This window comes from Coturnix japonica, chromosome 5, assembly GCF_054131305.1.
Source record: "Coturnix japonica strain WE chromosome 5, WE-NBRP24, whole genome shotgun sequence".
NCBI lineage: Eukaryota > Metazoa > Chordata > Aves > Galliformes > Phasianidae > Coturnix > Coturnix japonica.
In genome coordinates, this window is record NC_140667.1 from 23,653,386 (window position 1) to 23,674,017 (window position 20,632).

General features: G+C 48.1%; 2 protein-coding genes across 28 annotated transcripts in view; one reads left to right on the forward strand and one right to left on the reverse strand.

Moving 5' to 3' along the window:
• Positions 1-283: 283 nt before the first annotated feature.
• On the reverse strand, positions 284-13,362 carry LOC107314848 (uncharacterized). Its single transcript, XM_085549815.1, has 4 exons — positions 13,120-13,362; positions 12,153-13,007; positions 10,204-10,285; positions 284-504 (listed from the first exon to the last, which is right to left on the reverse strand). Exons 1-4 carry the CDS (start codon positions 13,360-13,362, stop codon positions 416-418), a joined length of 1,269 nt encoding a protein of 422 aa, XP_085405941.1. The 3' UTR covers positions 284-415.
• The window catches only part of PHF21A (PHD finger protein 21A), a 116,133-nt gene continuing 107,964 nt past the window's right edge, over positions 12,464-20,632 (forward strand). For 8 of the 27 annotated variants that reach the window (XR_014947133.1, XR_014947134.1, XM_085550261.1 and 5 more), the window contains exon 1: positions 12,464-12,885. The gene's annotated coding sequence lies outside the window, so the exon portion shown is untranslated. Of the gene's footprint in view, positions 13,020-13,222; positions 13,386-20,632 lie in introns of those variants that run through there. The other 19 variants (XM_085550259.1, XM_015864379.3, XM_085550262.1 and 16 more) reach the window with 6 other exon arrangements.

The window sequence follows — 20,632 nt, forward strand, 5'->3', positions numbered from 1 at the left end:
GATTTATATGTTGCAGAGAACATATTTTCCATAGAGGGTGGACTTCTTAGTCTCTCTGAGGTAGAATTAAACCAGGCCCTGTCGCTCCCAGTGGCTCTCCCTTTTCTACTGCATGTAGTAACAGGAATACCTTGGTTCATACTTCATACAAATTTGCCATGTTCTTTCCATGCAAATGCCCAAATGGTCCTTTGAGCAGATGAGCATCAGGATGCTATTTTGGTGAGTAAGGATGAGTGATACATTTCCTCCGTGGTCCTCAAGCAGCCCCCTGCACAAGTTCTGTTAGAACAATCTATTTTTTATTAAAAGATAAATTGTTTCCTATTCCAATAAATATGATTTAAGGACTATTTTCATTCTCAGAGGTTTGTGAAATAAAAACAAGACAAACCACAGCACAAGAAGTTTCATTTTACTGAAGCAGAGCAGCAGGCACACCAAGTCTGTGCACCATGGGCACATGTGGAAAGAGAAGTCTCTTGCAATGACTTTGTTTCACCTCTGCAAAACAAACAAACAAAAAAGTAACAACTTTTGTTCCTGAACTTGTACCTGTGACAATCTATGGTAACTGTTGAGTCATGGCCTGATACAGTGATTGAGTGCTGGGGAACAGGACCCAGTCAGCCCTAGGAGCACAGGTGAAGGCAGTTTAGCTGTGGGTGGAACCTGTCTGCACCTCTCTTAGACCTTATTTAAGGGCTGACTTTCACAGGGGCAGGATTTCTGGTTGGAGATCCCTCCCCCTCCTCGCTTTCCCTCTTCCATTCCCCTTGAGTTTTCCCTGTGAGGCTAGATGTCCAGTGTCACGGGTTACTTAGATTTACCTATGCCCGTGACAGGGGAAGCCACCCCACGCCCCCCCCCGGGGCCCGGAAAGGAGGGGGAAAAGGGGAGTGGGATAAAACAGCGACAATCTAAGGAGGAAAAACTTATTTTACTAAATATGATATCGAAATACAAGATAACACAATATAATATAATTAAGGCTAACAAAATCGAACGAAACAGAGAGAGAGAGTCTCCGAAAACCGAGAGGCCTACTGTGAACTCTAGGCGACACGGCTGGAACGCTTCCCACTCTCCGAGAAGTTCGAGAGAAGAAGGAGGGCACTCCAGCCTGGGAACGAGATTATATAGAGTCCTGGTCCCGTGACTTATTGTTACTCCTGTTGTTCTCTGGGATATGTAGTCTTCTTCTGTGGACTGCACATTCAACAGAAGTATCCATACTTGACATGATGTTATGATGTGGAATACTGATAGCAAAATTACAAAATTACAAAACCATGACATTCCACCCCTTATTCTACATTATTACATCATGGTTAATATATACATATATATACATATATATACACGTATGTAAAATTGTGATAGCTAAATAGTAGAATTGCATGTAACATAACTAAATGTACAACTATAATAACTAAAATACACTACACATGCAAACATATATATATATATATAGATACATAAAATTATTGACTGCACTCCCCCAGCATCAAATTCCCTTGTGGCACACATTGAACATCCCCATCCTTCTGCATTACCCACCAAGTGCACCCAGGTCCCTGGGCAAAGACAGTTCCACGGATAGGTTTGCCCTTTCCAGAAGCTGGAAGGACCCAAACAGCTTTTCCCAACATGTTCTTTACATGTATAACAGGGACCTTATCTCCTTCTACAGTGTGTAGGGGGCTAGATTGACTAGGACCATCACGATTGACAGATCCTCTAGTATTGACCAACCAAGTGGCTTCTGCCAGATTCTTCTCCCAGTGCTTAAATGTTCCACCACCCATTGCTTTCAACATAGTTTTCAACAACCCATTATATCGTTCAATTTTACCAGAAGCTGGTGCATGGTAGGGAATATGATAAATCCACTCAATGCCATGATCTTTGGCCCAAGTATTTATAAGAGAATTTTTGAAATGTGTCCCATTATCAGATTCAATTCTTTCTGGGGTGCCATGTCGCCACAAGACTTGTTTCTCAAGACCTAATATGGTGTTTCGAGCAGTTGCATGGGGTACTGCGTATGTTTCAAGCCACCCAGTGGTTGCCTCTACCATAGTGAGTACATAACACTTACCACTGCGAGATCGTGGCAAGGTGATATAATCAACCTGCCACGCCTCCCCATATTTATACTTTTGCCATCGCCCTTCCTCCCAGAGAGGTTTCATCCTTCTGGCTTGTTTAATTATGGCACATGTTTCACAATCATGAATAATCTGCGCAATAGCGTCCATGGTTAAGTCCACCCCTCGGTCTCTGGCCCACTTATATGTTGCGTCTCTTCCTTGATGGCCTGAGGTCTCATGAGCCCATCGAGCTAGAAATAATTCACCCTTATTCTGCCAGTCCAAGTCAATTTGAGCCACCTCAATTTTGGCAGCTTTATCTACCTGATGGTTGTTTTGTTGTTCTTCAGTAGCCCGACTTTTGGGCACATGTGCATCCACATGACGCACCTTTACAACCATATTCTTTGTTCGGGAAGCAATGTCCTTCCATAGTTCAGCGGCCCAAACAGATTTTCCCCTCCGTTGCCAGTTATTTTGTTCCCACCGCTGTAACCACCCCCATAAGGCATTTGCCACCATCCATGAGTCAGTATAAAGATACAGCATTGGCCACCTCTCCCGTTCAGCAACATCTAAGGCCAGCTGGACAGCTTTTACCTCTGCAAACTGACTTGATTCTCCCTTACCTTCAGTGGCCTCTGCAACCTGTCGTGTGGGGCTCCACACAGCAGCTTTCCATTTGCGATGCTTCCCTACAATGCGACATGATCCGTCAGTGAATAGGGCATATTTCTTTTCATTTTCTGGTAATTCGTTGTATGGTGGGGCCTCTTTAGCACGTGATACCTCTTCTGCTGGTGATGTTCCAAACTTTTTATCTTCAGGCCAGTCCATGATTACCTCTAGGATTCCTGGACGATTGAGGTTTCCCATTCGCGCTCGCTGTGTAATCAGCGTAATCCACTTGCTCCAGGTGACATCGGTAGCATGATGGGTGGAGGGAACCTGTCCTTTGAACATCCAGTTCAGCACTGGCAGTCGAGGTGCCAAAAGGAGCTGTGTTTCAGTCCCGACTACTTCGGAAGCAGCCCGAACCCCCTCATACGCGGCTAAGATCTCCTTCTCAGTTGGAGTGTAGCACTCTTCAGACCCCTTATATGATCGACTCCAGAATCCCAGGGGTCGGCCTCGGGTCTCTCCTGAGGCTCTTTGCCACAAACTCCAAGTGGGGCCTTTCTCTCCAGCAGCAGTATAGAGGATGTTCTTTACATCCTGTCCAGTCCGTACTGGCCCCAGGGCTACAGCACGGGCTATCTCTTGTTTAATCTGTTCAAAAGCCTGCTGCTGCTCAGGGCCCCATGCAAAATCATTCTTCTTCCGCGTTACCTGATAAAGGGGGCTTACAATGAGGCTGTAGTTTGGAATGTGCATCCTCCAAAAGCCCACTGCACCCAGGAAGGATTGTGTCTCTTTCTTGCTAGTTGGTGGAGACATGGCAGTGATTTTGTCGATCACATCTGCTGGGATGTGACGACGTCCATCCTGCCACTTTATACCTAAGAACTGAATTTCCTGGGCAGGTCCTTTTACTTTGCTTCGCTTAATAGCAAAGCCAGCTTGTAGAAGAATCCGGATTATCTGCTCTCCTTTTGTGAAAACTTCTTCTGCTGTATCACCCCACACAACAATGTCATCAATGTACTGCAGGTGTTCAGGAGCACCACCCTGTTCCAGTACAGTTTGAACCAACCCATGGCAAATGGTTGGGCTGTGTTTCCACCCCTGGGGCAAACGGTTCCAAGTATACTGAATGCCCCTCCAGGTGAAGGCAAACTGTGGCTTGCATTCTGCGGCCAAAGGAATAGAAAAGAAGGCATTGGCAATGTCAATGGTGGCATACCATTTGGCTGCTTTTGACTCCAGCTCGTACTGGAGTTCCAACATGTCCGGCACAGCAGCGCTCAATGGGGGTGTGACCTCATTCAGGCCACGGTAGTCTACTGTCAGCCTCCATTCTCCACTGGCTTTACGCACTGGCCATATGGGACTGTTAAAAGGTGAGTGAGTTTTACTGATCACTCCCTGATTCTCCAACTGGCGAATCAAATCATGAATGGGGAGCAAGGAATCCCTGTTGGTGCGATACTGCCGTCTGTGCACTGTCTTTGTAGCAATCGGTACCTGCTGCTCTTTTAAGAGCAAAGAGAGAGTTGTTCTAAAAGCTAAAAAGCTCTATGCCCGCATTCTCCACCAAAAAATCTGTCACGGGTTACTTAGATTTACCTATGCCCGTGACAGGGGAAGCCACCCCACGCCCCCCCCCGGGGCCCGGAAAGGAGGGGGAAAAGGGGAGTGGGATAAAACAGCGACAATCTAAGGAGGAAAAACTTATTTTACTAAATATGATATCGAAATACAAGATAACACAATATAATATAATTAAGGCTAACAAAATCGAACGAAACAGAGAGAGAGAGTCTCCGAAAACCGAGAGGCCTACTGTGAACTCTAGGCGACACGGCTGGAACGCTTCCCACTCTCCGAGAAGTTCGAGAGAAGAAGGAGGGCACTCCAGCCTGGGAACGAGATTATATAGAGTCCTGGTCCCGTGACTTATTGTTACTCCTGTTGTTCTCTGGGATATGTAGTCTTCTTCTGTGGACTGCACATTCAACAGAAGTATCCATACTTGACATGATGTTATGATGTGGAATACTGATAGCAAAATTACAAAATTACAAAACCATGACATCCAGATACAGGTGAGCACTTTTCCTTTCTCTTTGTGACACCTTTCCATTTGCACTAGTCTTTTTGTTATTATCTCTGTTGTGTCACTGTTCTAGAACACTGAGTTTCTGGATTGTTACAAACAATACTGAAGAGACCAAAGGTGCCTCATGTAGCCTATGCTGTCCCTGATAATGTCCCCCCTCAAGTGCTTTGGAAGGGCTGTATGAAATGGGGCCTGAAGGCCCCTGGCAGTCAGTGGTGAAAGTCTGGCAGTGCATCCTTCTGCAGGTTTGTTTCATGACTTTCTGAGCATGTCTATCCTGTCAGGCTCCACATCGTACAGCAAGGAGTTCCAAATGGGATTATGAGTTGGGTGAGAAGGTATTGCTTTTTGTTTGTTCTAAGCACTGTCTGATCACATCACTTATTGCTGTTTTTTCTTGCATAATGAAAAGCAGTGACTGATTGCTCCCTCACCCCCTTCCTCGTGTTGTTTCTCACCTACCAGGTCTTTCATGCTCCCTCTCTGTTTTTTTTTTTTTGTTTTTTTGGTTTTTTTTAAGCTGAAAAGTCCCAATACATGCATTTTTATGCAAATGATCTCATATCCCAGGAGCTGCCTTTCCAATTCCAATGCAACTCTCTTGAGACAGGCAGTGAGTCCTCCAGCTGCCTCAAGGGATGGGCACAAAATGTCCCCATGAAGGGGAACGACACAAGCTCCCATTTCATTTCACCTTCTTCAGGGAGCTTGCAGCTTCTCATTCAATTCTTACTTGGCCAATGGCAAGCAGAGCATTAATGCTTTCAACAACTGAGGTAAGCAGGAACTTTGCAGTGTTTTGAAACTACCTGAGACTTTCATTCTAATTCACTTCTGTTTATCCAAGTGCACTGCAAGAGCAACTAACTAAATTATGTCGTGTGTCTGCTCAGTTGCCTAACAGAATTCAGAAAGAAACTGTTTTTTTTTAATGCAGTCATTCCCAGTTTGTGTTTACGTGTACTATTCCAATAGCGGATCTATGCCAATGAGATTTGTGAATGTATTGATACTATCTAACTGTCTTTTATCTGTAAAGTATAACGTTGGTGCATCTTACTGTTATTAATCAATTTTAAATCAAAGAATGTACAAACAGGCTTCAATGCTGAATTTCCTAACTTTTGAGTGGTATATTTCACAACTTGCTTGTCACACAAAAAACAGAAGGCTTGAGGGGAAGAAGTTAAAATCAATTATAAATAAAAGTAGCTCTGTAGGCTTCTTTTTACATGGAGTATTGTGCTCAGCAGTGGGACCTGCAGCATAAGAAGGTTGTGAAGTGGTTGGAGCAGGTCTGGAGAAGAGCCACACAAAGATGATTGGAGGGCTGGAGCACTTCTCCTATGGAGACAGACTGAGGGAGCTGGGCTTGTTCAAGCTGGAGAAGAGAAGGCTCTGGGTAGGCCTTATTGTGGACTTCAGGAGTAAAGGGTGCCTACAGGAAGGTGGGTGAGGGACTCCAGCAAATAGTGTAGTTGTAGGATGAGTAAATAGATTTAGATTAGATATTAGGAAGGAATTTTTCATTGCAAGGGCAATGAGGCCCTGGACCGTGTTGCTCAGAGAAGCAACACATGGAGATGTTCAAGGCCAGGTAGGATCTGGCTGTGGGCAAACTGATCTAGTATAGGCATTCCTGCTCATGGCAGGGGGCTGGAACTGGATGAGCTTTAAGGTCCCTTCCAACCCAAGACAATCTACAACCATATGATGGCAATATATTATGCTGTATCTCTAATGTAAGCCAAAATTAAGTAAAGGGGATGCTTTACAGCTGCATTCTGTAGAACCTGAGCTTACAGACTCTTTTTTTGACCTCCCCTTTGCCCCTTCTCATTTGGTTTCAAGTGCAGCTCCTTGACTTGAGAAAGAGGCAAGATGAGACTAGGAGGCCAGAGCAGAAACCCAACAAAAACCAAGCCTGGGGGTAGTAGCAGCACCCACAGCGTACTTAATTCCTGATAATCTGCCATTGACTAACACTGCTTATTGTTAGGCCATGAAAGCCCACTCTGAATCCTTGCACTGTCACCCACCTCTCTGTCTACTGAGTCATAGTTAACTCCTATTCTTGCATGCAAAGCCATGCACAGCTCTGCTCTGGCACTGCCTTTCCCCACTGCTCCTTAATAACTGTTGTTTCACAGCTGGCCTACTTGTCAGCACAATGATCAGCCAGGGCAACATGAGATAAATACAGGGGTTTCAGTGATTTAATACTTCCCAAAGTTCGCTGCTTCTGCACTGCTTGAAACACTGATGTTATTCGTACTACATCATTCAACAAAAGACGATACTGAGATTAAAATTGAAATTAACAGTGCAAATTTAGTGCTCAGCTGGTAATCTCAGCTCAAATATACGTGTAGTTAAACACTTGAAGGAAATAGAATTGCTTTTTAGGTTCTCCATCCCCTTAAAACCCAGGATCTTTACATATATAGGATTCAGGGACCAATTTTATGCAAAGATTGTTGAGAACTGCAATCAGTATCTACATTTGAAGTGTCTAGCATCCTGAAATTATCATCACCACCTACTTTTCCTGGTGCATCTTGGTTCCCCCTCCCCCCATACTGACCTTTTACATCATGTGTTCCTCAGGATAGGCTCTTTTGTATCAGGTCTCCCCTGTACTAGGTGCCAGAATGATCATTAACACTTAAAAGAGCTAAAAAGATGGTTGTATCGTTGCTGGTCGTATCGTTTATGGGAATGGACATTTTTCTGTAGATGCTGTTTGCCCATGATGTCTGATTTCTGTGCAACCTACCAGCTGATATGTCCGTGTGCCTGTGTTAAAACCTGGTGGCTGCTGTCATTGCCTGTGGCTTGCACCCTTGGTTTACTGCTCCAAGTGGACTTCTATTTGCTTATCAGGCTAGTGACACATGGAAATGCTCTGGTATAGGTTGCCATTTCCTTTCTTTGGGTCCCTGAATACTTAATGGTTTCATTTCCATCCACAGTTTTCTGAGTGTTCTCCTCTCTGAGCTCTTAGGAAATAAAAGTGAGATGGTTCTGCTGAAGGTACGTGGAAAAGGGCATTTGGATTGGGAAATGGATGAAACCACTAGTGGGCCAACAAGCTACAGCTGAAAAATTTTTATGGGGTGACAATATTACAACAAATCAGCCTGAATGAGGGGGCATTATGTTGCCTAACAAAAAGGGCAATGAGCCAAAAAGAGCTTCTTTTACCTGATAATGGAGCTGCAATTGCTCATGGGATAGTTCATACTGCTGGCTTAAAAATGAGTAACTACTCCCTGGACCGCTCACGTCTTGGCACGCAGTTTCCAGCTCATTGTGATTCTAAACAGTGTGCGGGATCGGTAAGCGTGCTTAGTCAGCCTGGCCAGCCACCCGAGAGCCGTAAGCAATGTTCCCTTTATGACTGCTCACATCTACTTAAAGAGAAAAGATACCAAAAAAAAGGTAAAGGAAACCCGTTCCCCTCGATTGCTGGAGACAGTATCACTGCTCAGATTTTCCTTCCGTCTGGAAGCGTCCAGAGCCACTCATCTCTCTGAGGGCAAATGCATCTCCAGAAGCTGAGAACAACAGCTTGTGAAGGGTAAGGTATGTGCTGGCCTACCTAAATTGAAGATCTGAGATGGATTTACTGGTTAAATAGCCTGCATTGTGCTGAAAGACAGATTAGATAAGAAGCAGCCAGCCTTCCTGACTTGACATATTAAAACCTTAACACAGCCAAAACCTGCACAGGCTTATGCAGGAGCCAAGGATGAGCATGTCTGGGAGCTGCTGAGAGGTCAGAGACCATGGTGGTCCTCACAGGTTCCCCTGTTCCATGTGTGATCGACCAGGTGCAGACTTACTCTCTTTGGCCAAACAGCCCTATGCTTTCTTTTATGTGCTCTGTAGCATGGTAGACTAGATGATCTTCAGAGGTGCCTCCTAGTCCAATGTATTCTATGATCCTATGACTTCTGTACTTAATGAAGGGTATCTCCTGAAAGTGAAATGTTCTACGATGGGAGAATAGACAGTAAGGTAAAATAGTTCTCCCATGATTAACTGTGAAATCACATCTATCCCCAGAGCAAAGCCACTAGAGACACAGGTAACTTGGTGTTATGCTGCCTGTGCAGCTGGGGCAATGTGGGGAACATGAGCTTTGCAATGGGAAAGGGGCAAAAGTTGAATTACTGTTCCCAGAATACAGATCCCAAGCAATGCACTCCTCACCCGCTTGCAGCCCACTGCACCAAGAGCTCCCCCAGCCTGAGCTGTGCCGGTAGCGCATCAGAAAAGCAAATCTGAAGGTGCACCACCCCCAGCTGAGACCAGCTGGCAACTGCTGAGTAAGCAGGTCTTTTGGATGGGCCAGAGCAAGCAGGGGTCTGCTTCATCAGCTGCTGTACTCAATGGGCCCTATGGAAGGCAATAAGCTATGGCTGAAGCCAGAGTCATTCTGGTAAGCACTGCGGTTTGCAGTTAAGTTGTTGTCATTAATGGTAAGCCCCTTGTGTGTGTTGTGTTCTCAGGTTCTAGCTCCAGCCAGTAGTCTAAAGTATTTGCTTGGTCCCCCAGCCATCTAGCAATCCTGCTGGCAGCACGGCGGAAAACAGTAATAGGCAAGAAACTAACTTTTAGTTTATTTTTGAGGTAGTTTTGCTGCTGGAAACAGGGGAAAGGGAAAATAACCATGTGGCTACTTGGCTCTATTGGCTCCATCTTTGACCTGGAGGTTGCAAGCTTTCACACTTGCTGCTTGCCATGAAAATGCTTCTGCATGATAAAGAACATAGATTTTGCTCTAAGCGTTCTCAGCAAATGGCATTGTAAAATGGGCTGGATGTAACAAAACTGGCATGTAGCAACAGAAGTTATTATTCTGAATATTTCTTATGAAAATTATAAGCAATGGCTCTTGAAATGCTCCCACATTTCACTCAGTATGAAACAGCATCACTAAGCAGACACCTGCAAATCATCATCGAAAGCCTGTTGATTTTTGCAAGTTTTCCACTAACTTTGGAGAAGCTTTGGAGTTGGCTTGGACTTGTGCTTTTGGAAATAAACTTGGAGAAGGGGGTGGGGTGATGTGATCAAGCAGACGGTGGAAAATTTGTGCAAGCTGAAGGCTGACTTTTGGTGAAAAGCAAGAATGCCACGTTAGGGGGCAGAGATGTGGAGGGCAACTTTGTGGGCAAGCACTCTGAAGGTAAAGAAGGAAATTTGCTTCTAGCAAGGCTTTGCTTTTCCTGCAATGGAAGCATGCTGGATATTCGTATGAAGCCAACAAATGATGACAGCCAGTCTATTCAAGCATTTAGCTGTGTGTTTGATAGTGCTGTTGCTTCCAATTTCATATATGAGATCACTTTTAATGCTACCAGAAGCAATACGTTCCACACATACCTGGGAAGCCCTTTTTGCTGATGTGGAAATAAAACCAGAAGTAGTGCAGAGGCTGGGACTGCTCTTCTTTGTCATTGTGAGCCTGAAGAAAAGGAGTGGAGTATTAATGCTGTTATTAGAGCACTTTCAGCATGTCTGACCAGAACCTATAGGTTAAATTGCTGAGGTCGGTGTGAGACAGGCTGAGCCACCCATCTATGACCCACAGATCTCTGTGGGCAGTGTGCACCTAATAAGGGCAGTGTGGTGCAGCACTTACCACGGCCTGAATTCTGGGAGGAATGACGTACAGTTTCTTTGTGCATCTGCTGTAATAGTGAATGATCTTTTTTTTTTTTTTTTCTTTGAACTTTGGACAAAGTTCATCTCTAAAACAAACTTTAGTCGAACTGCACATATTGCCTCCTCGACAGAATAAACACACAGAATCTGTAACACTCAATCACTGGTTCTAACTTCTTTTAACTAGTTCCTTAATGAGAAAGATAGAAAACAGTGAAATAAATGGGCTCAGTATTTACATTTGTGGTGCGTCTGTCGAACACTCTGAAGGACAAACGCAGCTCTGGGTTGTGCTGTGGGCAGCTGACTATAGACAAAGCCTCCAACTATCACAGAAGGGAAAACCAGACCCTGGATTGGTGACTGGGTTGCAACATTTGACCCACAGTGAGCAGTGATGGGGAGGAAACCTGAGATGTTGGGCTCTTTCATAGCGTTATAGATTCGTGCAATCATCTGAGCTGGAAGGGACCTTTAAAAGCCATCCAGTCCAACTCCTCTGCAATGAACAGGGACACCTACAGTTGGATGAGAATGCTCAGAGCCCAGTCCAGCCTGACCTTGAATGACCCCATGGATGTGGCATCTACCACCTCTCTGGATAGCCTGTTTCAGTGCCTCACCACCCTTCTCATAAAGGACTAACTCCTTATATCCAATCTAAGTCTACCCTCCTTTAGTTCGGAACCACTTCTTGCTGTCCTATCACAATAAATCCTGCTAAGGACCTGTCCTTTCTTATAGCATCTTTTAGACACAGAAAGGCCACTCTCAAATCTCCTGGAGCCTTCTCTTCTCTAGGCTGAACAGCCAGCCCCAGCTCTCTCAGCTCACAGAGGAGGCAATCCATGCCTCGGATCACTTTGGTGGCCTTCCTCTGGACACGATGCTCCATCTGATCCATACCCATTGCTGTGCTGAGGTGAGGTGTAACCAGCACAGAGCAGAGGGCAGGATCACCTCCCTCCACATTCTGCAGTACAGCAGAATGGTGTTGCGAAGCCATACTATGGGAAAAGCGTGAGGGGAGCGACTGGCCCATAGAAAGGTGAGCGATGCGAGGAGCGCAGAGGTCCATTTGGGTGACTCCATGTTGGTTCTATACCTGTAAGGTTTGCGTTTTCAGGTTCTTGTATACAAACTAGAAACTTCATTTCATTCTGGGAGGGGGGGGGGGGGGGGCACCTTGAGTTCCTTACGTAATTACGGCCGCTTTAAGGAAGCCGTAAAGTTACGCGGCACCCCCCCGCCAATAACTTTGACACGGCCAATCGGTAATTGAAACCAGCTCGGTGTGTTTGGCCGTTTGATGTTATGTCGCTATTTCGCCGTGCCGGCGGCTCGGACGCGGCCCTGTTGCATCAACTTCCTGTGAGGAGCCCCTCACGGCGGGGCCCCGCGCGCGCGGCTCCTCCCGCCCGCGACCCAGCTTCCTGCGCGCGGCCCCGCCGTGCGCGCCCCCGCGCCGAGCCCCGCGCGCCGGCCGGCCGGGAGGGGGGGAGGGGGAGACGGGTAACGGCCCCGCGCCGCGCCGCCTCCCTCGGCCGCCCCACAAGCGCTGGTGGCGGCCGTCGCCGATCGGGGGGCGGCCGAGGGAGGCGGCGCGCGGGCGGCTCGGCTCCGGCAGAGTTTGGTGCCCTACTTCACTCTACTTTAGTTTCACTCACTTCACATCCGGGCTTTTTCCCTAGGCAATGGGTGCCGCGGCACAGCCCGTTCCTTAGGCAAAGGGAAATAAATTCGCCGCACCGACGCGTCAAGTAGTCCCCCTCGGGAGGAGGCGGCGCGGCCTCCCCCGCCGCCATGGAGGCCGGAGGGCGGCGGGGGCGCTCCGGGAGCGGCGGGGGGGAGCCGAGGGCGGCGGGACGGACCCCCCCCGGCGCGGGGTGGGGGCGGACGGGGGCGCGCTCGGCGGCGCGTCGGGAGCGCGCGTCAGGCAGGCAGGGAGGCCGTCGGCGGAGGGATCCGTCGGCGCGGTGCTGCGGCCGGGCCGGGTGAATGGGATTGAAGAAGAGTTCAGCTTCGCGGCTTGTTTTTGTGTCACAGTTTCTCTCCTCCTGCGCCTCGCCGGCTTCGTGCCTCCCGCCCCGCCCGCCCCCTCCTCCCCGCCGCAGGAGGAGCCCCCCGCGGACAGGGGGAAGGAACAGGACCCCACGGAGGCGAGAGCGAGCGAAGAGGAGGAGGAGGAGGAGGAGGAGAAGGGAGCAACCTACCATCTTCCACTCCCCGCTTAGCTTAAAGAAAGTGAGAGGAGGAGAGAGAGAGAGGCGCCCGGAAGAGGGGCACAGGGAGGCCCGGAGGAGCGGCGGCCCCAGCACCCTCCCCCTATGAAGAAGAGTCCTCCCCCTCGCAGCCAGGTCCTGCCCGGGGGCCCGCCGCCGCCGCACCGCCGCCAGCAGGGTGTAGTATCCCGCCTTCCTCCTCTCCTCCTCCTCCTCCTCCCTGCCCCCCCCCCTCCCCGACCCCGCCGCCCCCCGCCCCGCGCCCAACTTGCGCCGCAACTTCGCCGCCGCCCCCGGCCCCTCCCCGGGGAGGTGTGTGTGTGTGTGTGTCGGTGTGTGTGCGCTTATGTGTGTGTGTGTGTGTGTGCTCGTGGGGGGAAGGGGAGGGGGGTGTTGTAGCGTCCCGGGGCGCCGCGGCCCCCGGGGCCCCGCCAGAAGTTTGCGGGCGGGGCGAGGAGGAGGAGGGGGACGCGGGGCCGAGGGAGGTGGCGGCCGGGCGGGGGGAGGAGCGGGCCGGGATGACACCGCGCCGGGCCCCCGCGGGGACGGGGGCTGCGGGCCCGCTCCCTCCGGCCGGGCCCAGCGCCGCGATGCTGCCGGGGAACTTTGGTGCCGGGCTGGGGGACGATGCCGCTCGCTGTCGGTGATTGATCATTAGTAGTAAATCCGCTGCCGCAGGTTTTTTTTTTTTTATATTTTTTTTTTAATTTTTTTTTAAAATTTTTTTATTCCTTCCTTCCTCTTCCTTCCTTTCATTCGTCTTTGTGGCCCAAGCAGCGCCGGGAAAATTCCGCTTCTTCTGCAAGTTGTGCTCCGCCGGCCGCTGCCCCCGCCCCGGGCCGCCCGCAGCGGCGCTCCGCTCCCGGGCCGGGCCGTGCCCCCGTCCTCCCCGCCGCCGTCCGTGCCCTCCTCCGTGCGGAGGTGGAGCGGCCCTGTGTGGGACTGTGCCATTTGGTGTGCTGCTCGTGTGCATGCTCCTTTCTTCGCTCGTCTCCGCGGTGGTGTTTTCCTTTTTCCCTGCTGTTGTTTTTCCTCCCTTTCTCTCTATTATTCGGAGCTCTGCTGTCGGGCGAGCCGCTTCGCGGTGCCGGGGCGGGACGTTGCACCTGGGCTCGGGGTGGGTTTGGGGTGGCCGGGTGCGTGCGGCTCTACCTTCAACTTCTTGTCGAGTGTCAAAAAACGAGGCCGGGAGAAGATGAGCTTCAATATGGAGAGGTTTCCAAGTTCCTAATTCTTGGGGGTGGAGGAAAGAGTGCCATTGGAGAGTGGCTTTTGTTTTCGATTGGTGAACAAATGTCATCACATTTCGGTCACGTGCTGTAATATTCTTTGTTCGGCTATCAAAGTATGGGATCTGCTACACCTGTTCCCACTTTTTAATTGCACATAACGGTGACTGCCTGCAGATCTGCGGAGAGGCGTGCGTTCCTCCCTGCCCCCCTCCTGTTCTCTGTATGCTGTTTGGGCCCCAGTGCCAGCTCTGCCATCAACTTTTCTTTGCTGTGAGGGGGGCTGCGTGGACAGGCCCCTGGCACAGCACCCGCATGCCAGGGGGGCCTCATAGGATGCCAGATAGGGACAGGTGGGCCCGTGGTGTTTTCTTTGCTAAACCTGCTGCTGTCAGGGCAGGGGGCGGACACCAGTGTGCACTGGAGATAACTGGGGCTTGTCATCCTTAGCTGTGCATCCTCAGGTGTCAGAACTAAGGGCCGGAGCTCTCTGTTTACTTTTTGTTTCTCTCTCGTGGCTGTGCTCGCCTGTAACAAGGAGGATGCCTGAATAGTCTCGCTTCTGTCATTGGGTTCCTCTGTTCCTGCCTGGTGATGCTGGGTGTGCTATGGAGCAGGGAAGTGCCGGGCTTTCATGGAAAGAGGCTTGTTCGGAACTTAATTGGTGAGGAAAGTAGCATTCTGAAAGCCATGGCAAACCAGGACTCTGATGCCTTCTACCCAGTTAACATGTAACACTGAAACTTCTCTGTTAAGTTTGTTGATGGCCGTGCATTTAACTTCATAGTTTGTGTTCAAACATTGACACTAAGTTACTAGTAAGAACAGGCTCTCCAAACAATCAAGAAATACTTAGAACCACCCATGTTAGTTGAAGAAGTTTGTTACCAGGTGTTAGTGTAAAGATCACAGCGTTTGGGGACTGTTTGTATCTGGCATGTTGCATGATAGTTCAATGGAACTGTTTTTTTGAGGGTTATTTTTAAGTTACTGTTTTTAATAAGGAATTCTGTCACTCAGTAAACGAACCTTTAAATCTGTGTTTAGGGGGGAAAAAATAGATGGCGCTTCTACATGTTTTTAAACCTTTCAGCCTAACCTTGGTAGAGATATTAGATTAGAGTCTGTTAGTTCTTGTCATCCAGAAGTTTGGGCTGGTATAGAGTGAGCATTAAGTGATGCCTGGATGCCGTGCTGTGATGTGTATGGGACATCCCTTGGAGCCTGGAGAGCTGCTTGCCCAGCAGCAGGAAGGTGCTCACTCAGCACCTGCTGCCCCTGGTGTCTGGCTGTGCTGAGCCAGGCAGCTTGGAACCAGGGTCAGGATGGGGAGGGGGCTCAGCAGTGCCCGTGGGCTGTAATTCAGAGTGCTGCATCGAGGAATATATGTATTATTTTTCTTTGGGATTATGTTGCTATTATTCATCTGAAGATTTCTATCCGAAAGCTTTTAATCTCTGCTCTTTTTGTGCGTCGTGGTCTGGATTTGTTGTGAGGTGGGAGGAGGCATCGGAGGGGGAGGGTTGTTTTCTTCCTTTAGGGAATGAAAATAGAAAACTTCCCTTCAGAGAACTTAAATAGAGAAGAAGAAGGGAGCTGTGAATTTTCTGCAGTTCAAAGAAAAATACGGATGTGTTTTCCAGCTCCAACAGTAAGATCTCTGCCTTTGGTTTAGGTTTTGTGAAGCTCTCTTCACCCGAGGTCGCTCAGCTTCAGCTGTGCTTTAACTCATTGGGCCTAGAGAGTTCTTACTTCAACTTGGCTCTGTTTTTAGAGATGAGCTTTTGCATGTGCTCCTGTTCAACTTTGCTGTAGAAATTCTAATAAAAAAAAACCTCCGATTGGATCTGTGCAGCTGATAAGGATTTTTTAAGCATTTTCTTTTCTCTCCTGGGAAAATAAGAAGTATTTTAGTAGCGCTTCAGAAACTGGGAGTGTGGCCGGAACACTGAAATAGTGAGTGTGGCTGTGGCTAAGGCTGTTGGCTCAGTGTGTTTATAATGGTCATAATTACCTATGAATGTGACATAGCTTCTCAGTTCCTTAGCACTTTGTAGAGGCAGGGTGAAGCTTAGGCAGTGAAGTGGACCAACCCTGTTGGGATTTGCTTATAAGGGAGATTTCTCTTTCAGCTCCACACCGTCTGTACAGACCTTGAAGGACTATCTTGTTTCTTACTTTAGGGGCACTTGGCGTGTGGTGCAGAAACTCAAGATGAGCATCACGTGAGAAACATATGGTGGTGTCTTAACCTTTTTACTGTTGTTTCGGTTTTGTTGCTTCTTGGTTTTGTTTAAAATCATCCAGAAAGGCCTTCACGGCCTGGTAGGGCTTTGCTTTTTGAAGGGGCACTGTGTGGGCTATGCGAGCTGTTCCACAGCCTGGCCTGTAGAAGAGGCTCCTCATCCAGAAGGGCAGTGCTAAAAACCTATTATCAAGCTTGTAACAGTATTTCTTCACTGTCCCCTTCACCCTTTATGCTCACAACTGCGCGGTCACATGCGTGGCTGTGTGCTGGAAGTGTAAGGCTCCACAAAGGCCTGGTTCCTGCATGTTCGTGAATTGCCCTTGTTCAATTACTCTGTGCCAGAAAGCAGCTCACATCCTGCTTCTGATGTATTTTAACTACACAAAGGTTACTTGGGAGCAAGCTGCGTGCTGGGAAGGTGGGGCAGTGAGCAGGGGATGCTGCTGGTGAGAGGGGTAAGGGATATACCCTGCAAGTAGAGGGTGAGCTGAAGGGTAGTTTTTATAGGTATCCTACATTAATATTTCATGTTCAGCACAGCACAGTGCCGATGTCTGGCTTGTGCTGGTGATAGAGAGATGCGTTATGCGGGCAAAAGAAAAGAAGTTTATTTACAGCTGGGAGGAAACTCTGTGTTTTTTTCTTATAACAAATACAGTCTCATTGCAAAAGGGGGGGAAAAAAAACCCAAACAAGCTCAAAACCTGTATGTTTCTGAGTTGTCAATAATGTATGGCTCCTGCACCTTCCTTACTCTTAAAATTGGTCAAGTAGGTTTTTAAGTTGCTTGACTCTACTTTTATGTTAAAGCCTCACAAAAGTGAAGTGCCAAGTGTAGATATAGATGGCTGCAGAATGTACAAAGAAGTCAGTTATTTTTAGCAACGTATTTAGCGCTGAGGAAAGGCGCGCTTGTGTAACAATCAGGCTTTAGAGTTGCACTCACCTGTTTTCCAAATAATCTTTCAATCTGTGGAGAGCTCAGAAAGATCCGCTCCTTTGGACTGGGCTGAGCGCTGTGCCGGCTCCCTAACAAAGCCACAACTTTGCTGCCGACCCTTTTGTTTTAACACTTTGATCGTCCCAGGCTTTTGAGGGGGAAAAATGCACTCCTTGGTATAGGTTTCTCAGCAGAATTTATTTGGTATTGTGCTGTTTACATCACTTTAATATCTCCATAGGAATTATCAAGTACCCTGTGCCTTAAAAGCTCTGTGCTGAGGTGGTTTGACCTATTGAACGCTCCTCCTTACCTGAGGTTTCTTATTCATTGTCGCTGCAAACGCTCTCTCTGATTACAGATGGTGTGCTCAGAGCATCCTGCAAAAAAAAAAAAAAAAAAAAAAAAAAAAGAAAAAAACCAAAAAACCCCACCAGAAAGCAAAGAGCCCCCCAGCCTGACGCTTGTTGTTAGCGCTGCAATGCATTTCTATGTGGTACATAAGGAGTGAGGCTCTGCTTAGCGTGAGCTGTCTCGTAGGCCGTGTTCACGCCGCTTCTATTTTAATGTCTGATGCCTTAAAACGCGCGTCTTCCGGCTGCTGCCCTTCCCTGACAGCACCGTGCTCCTAGGACAAAAGGCGGTGTTAGCAAGTTCACTCGCTGCAGAAATTGTGCTGGTTGCCTCTTAAAATGACGGGCTGCACTGTTGTGTGTGTAATTAGAAATATGTTTTGAAACACAGCCAGTGTGAGGTTAGTTTTTGAATGGGAGCATGGAGAAGTAGAGGGGAGTGCACTCGAGGGCAGGCTGGGGCCTCTGAGGTGGCCTGAGCCCGGCTGGCCTTGGGCCTGCATAAGGGCGACTCGCACCACAGCAGGGAGCTGTGGTTGGTCTGCTGGCTGCATCTGTGCCTGTGTGATGCTCGCTGTCAGTGCAAGGGAATGTCCCTCCCTTCCCATGCCTGCCGTCCCACCGCAGGTAACTGTGTGTGTCCCAGAGGCTGCAGGTGGTTAACGGGCGAGATCCAGTGGTATCTGAATGAAGATTTAGATTGTTTTAGCAAAACTTCTGAGTAATCGCGATAATTATTTTCTGTTAAGCTGACTGATAGTAACTATGGCAACAGCTGTCTTTGGCCTATGGACAGTAGCACCGTATTGACAAAACCCTCAGATACTTCTGAGGCCTTTTGCCTATGGGGCGATATGCTTGGACGTCCATCAGGTGATGGGGATGATGCCTTCCCCTCTCTGCAGCACAAGGCCCTCTGCGTGTTTCCCTGGGTGCTGTGCTCCCATTCACTAGCTGGCAGTGCCACACGGACTGCTCTTCCACAAAGGCTGGTGAAACATACTGATCCTTAGAGGTGGAATTACATGGGCATGTTTTTTTTCCTGTTTTTTAACAGTAAAAAAATCCTGAGCTTGGGAGGAGAAGGAGGAAGAAAACAACAAGGAAGACTTATTCATTTTGATCACCGGTTGTTTCCTTCCTCACTAAAACCTTCTTAGAGCAGACTGGTAGGGGGAGCTGCCCTTCCCTTTGCTGAAGTACAGCGTATTCTTCTCTGAGGCCTACGCTGAGATGCAGCTATTTAGCGTTCAGCTAAGCTCGGCTGCTTCTTGGAAGAGACGTGAGCTTCTGCTTCAGCACGACTCAGAAATGGAGGAAGAGAGCATCTCTTTCCAGCTGACTAAATTCTGGACAGGGAGAATGTGCCCCTCACCGAATGTACTTTTCCTATTGATATTCAGAAGAGCGCTCTTTGAAAACAGGCCTTAGCGTTAAAAACATAGCAGTCCTGGAAATAATGTAACATCTTTACGTGCAGGGAGATTAAAAAGCCGTACTCTGTTCTGCATCCTTGAAAGTAGCTAAACTGCTGATTTCTCAATTGTTGGATAGCTGACGTGTTTATAGTGAAGTCTTTGTCTCCTTAACAGCTCCAGCCTGCGAGCAATAGCTGCTTGCCCTGCTTACCTACTGGCTCCCCATCCCCGTGCAGTGCGTGCAATATGGCCTACAGCTGGGCTCTCTGCTGAGCGCTGCTTGTGCAAACTACAGGCCCCAGTGTGGCGTGCTCCAGTGTTATCTGCAAGCACGTCTGTGTAGTGCTGCACTGTTGCATCCTGGGACTTGTAGTGTGCACACACAGGAGCTTGAGGCTTAGGGTGACAGGTGAAATATGCTATAAATCCTAGAAACTGAATCGTTGCTGTTGTGAGCAATCCCTATCAGTACAGCTGGCTGCTACTGCTGTGCAGCAGCACATCCATTTATCCATGAGTCGGCTTCTAGTCAAGTGGTATCTTCAGGGAAAAGCAAGTGATGAAATCAGTCCTCCAGCTGCACGTGTGTTTTTGTGGAAAGAGTATATAAGTAATTGCGCGAGTCTCATCTGTGATTGCAAGAACGGGGTTTGATCTTCTGGAAATTTTGTATCTTTCAAGGTAACGTTGTGGATGGAAACGTGGCAGGGGGAGTCTCCCCATGGTGCTACTGGTTCCTTGTGCCTCCTGAAGTTCTGCCTGGTGCTTACAGTGGATTCTGCCATGGGGAGGGGGCATGTGAGCAGCTCTTTGCCTGCCAAGACCTGACTTCACTGTGCGGCTGCTTCAGCTGAAACCATGAGGGCACAGGGAGGCGCGTTACTTCCCTGCTGTGGCGGTTAGTGACATCACTACTGTCACCACGGACACACGGAATCCCTGGTTCCTGTGTTGGCAGATGAGGCCAGAAGCAGCAGCCAGTGCTCATGTCTCACTGTGCTTCTGCTCTGGCCATTGAGCTTGGATTCAAGTAGAACTTAACATTGAAGAAAGCAAAGCATTTCTGGAAGGGAGGTAGAGGAATAGGAGCTTTCAGAAAGGTGGTTTGTTTGTTTGTTTTGTAGTTTTGTATCCATAAGAATGACTTGTTTTCACACTGACTTATGTTGAGTGGGACTTGCTGCAGTTAATGTGGATGTTAACATGATTTCAATTGCTAGGCCTGTAGCAAGTTGAGTATTTGCTATAGTCTTGGGTACTGCAGTTGTCTTAATTTTTAAGTAGACAAGTGTTTAGCTTTAAGTCTAGTTCCCAGTTTATTAGGTCAGCTTATTAGTTCTGAAGTTTGTGGGAAATAATAACCAAAAAAGCCTTAGCATTAAGTGCCAAGCAATACCAAATGAGAGACCTTTTGATGTTTTTGAGGAGTTTAATAAGAGCTCCAGTCCTGTAAAATTTTGTGTATGTTTTACTTTTTGACATTCAGACTTATGCACAGCTTAAATCAGTAGTAGTGCAATCAGGACCTCCAGACACCTGCAACTGGAATGTAGCTCCTGTGCATCCACCATAACTAGCTAATATCTAGGCCTGTGTAGCAGAATTCTTCTCTGTGAGACTCATGAAGTTCCATGCAGTATAAACTTAGAGTGTTTATTTCCTTCATAGTAGTGTGGAAAAAGGAAGTTGATAGAAAAAGTTGTTTTCTCCTTCACCTGTACAGCTTTAAAATGTGAC

Coding starts and splice junctions, on each gene's coding strand:
- LOC107314848 (XM_085549815.1), bottom strand. CDS start 13,362: ATGATCAATCACCGACAGCGAGCGGCATCGTCCCCCAGCCCGGCACCA. Junction 13,008..13,119: donor GCGGGGCCCCGGGGGCCGCG/GCGCCCCGGGAC, acceptor CTCCCCGGGGAG/GGGCCGGGGGCGGCGGCGAA. Junction 505..10,203: donor CAGCAAAAAGGGCTTCCCAG/GTATGTGTGGAA, acceptor TTTGTTTTGCAG/AGGTGAAACAAAGTCATTGC.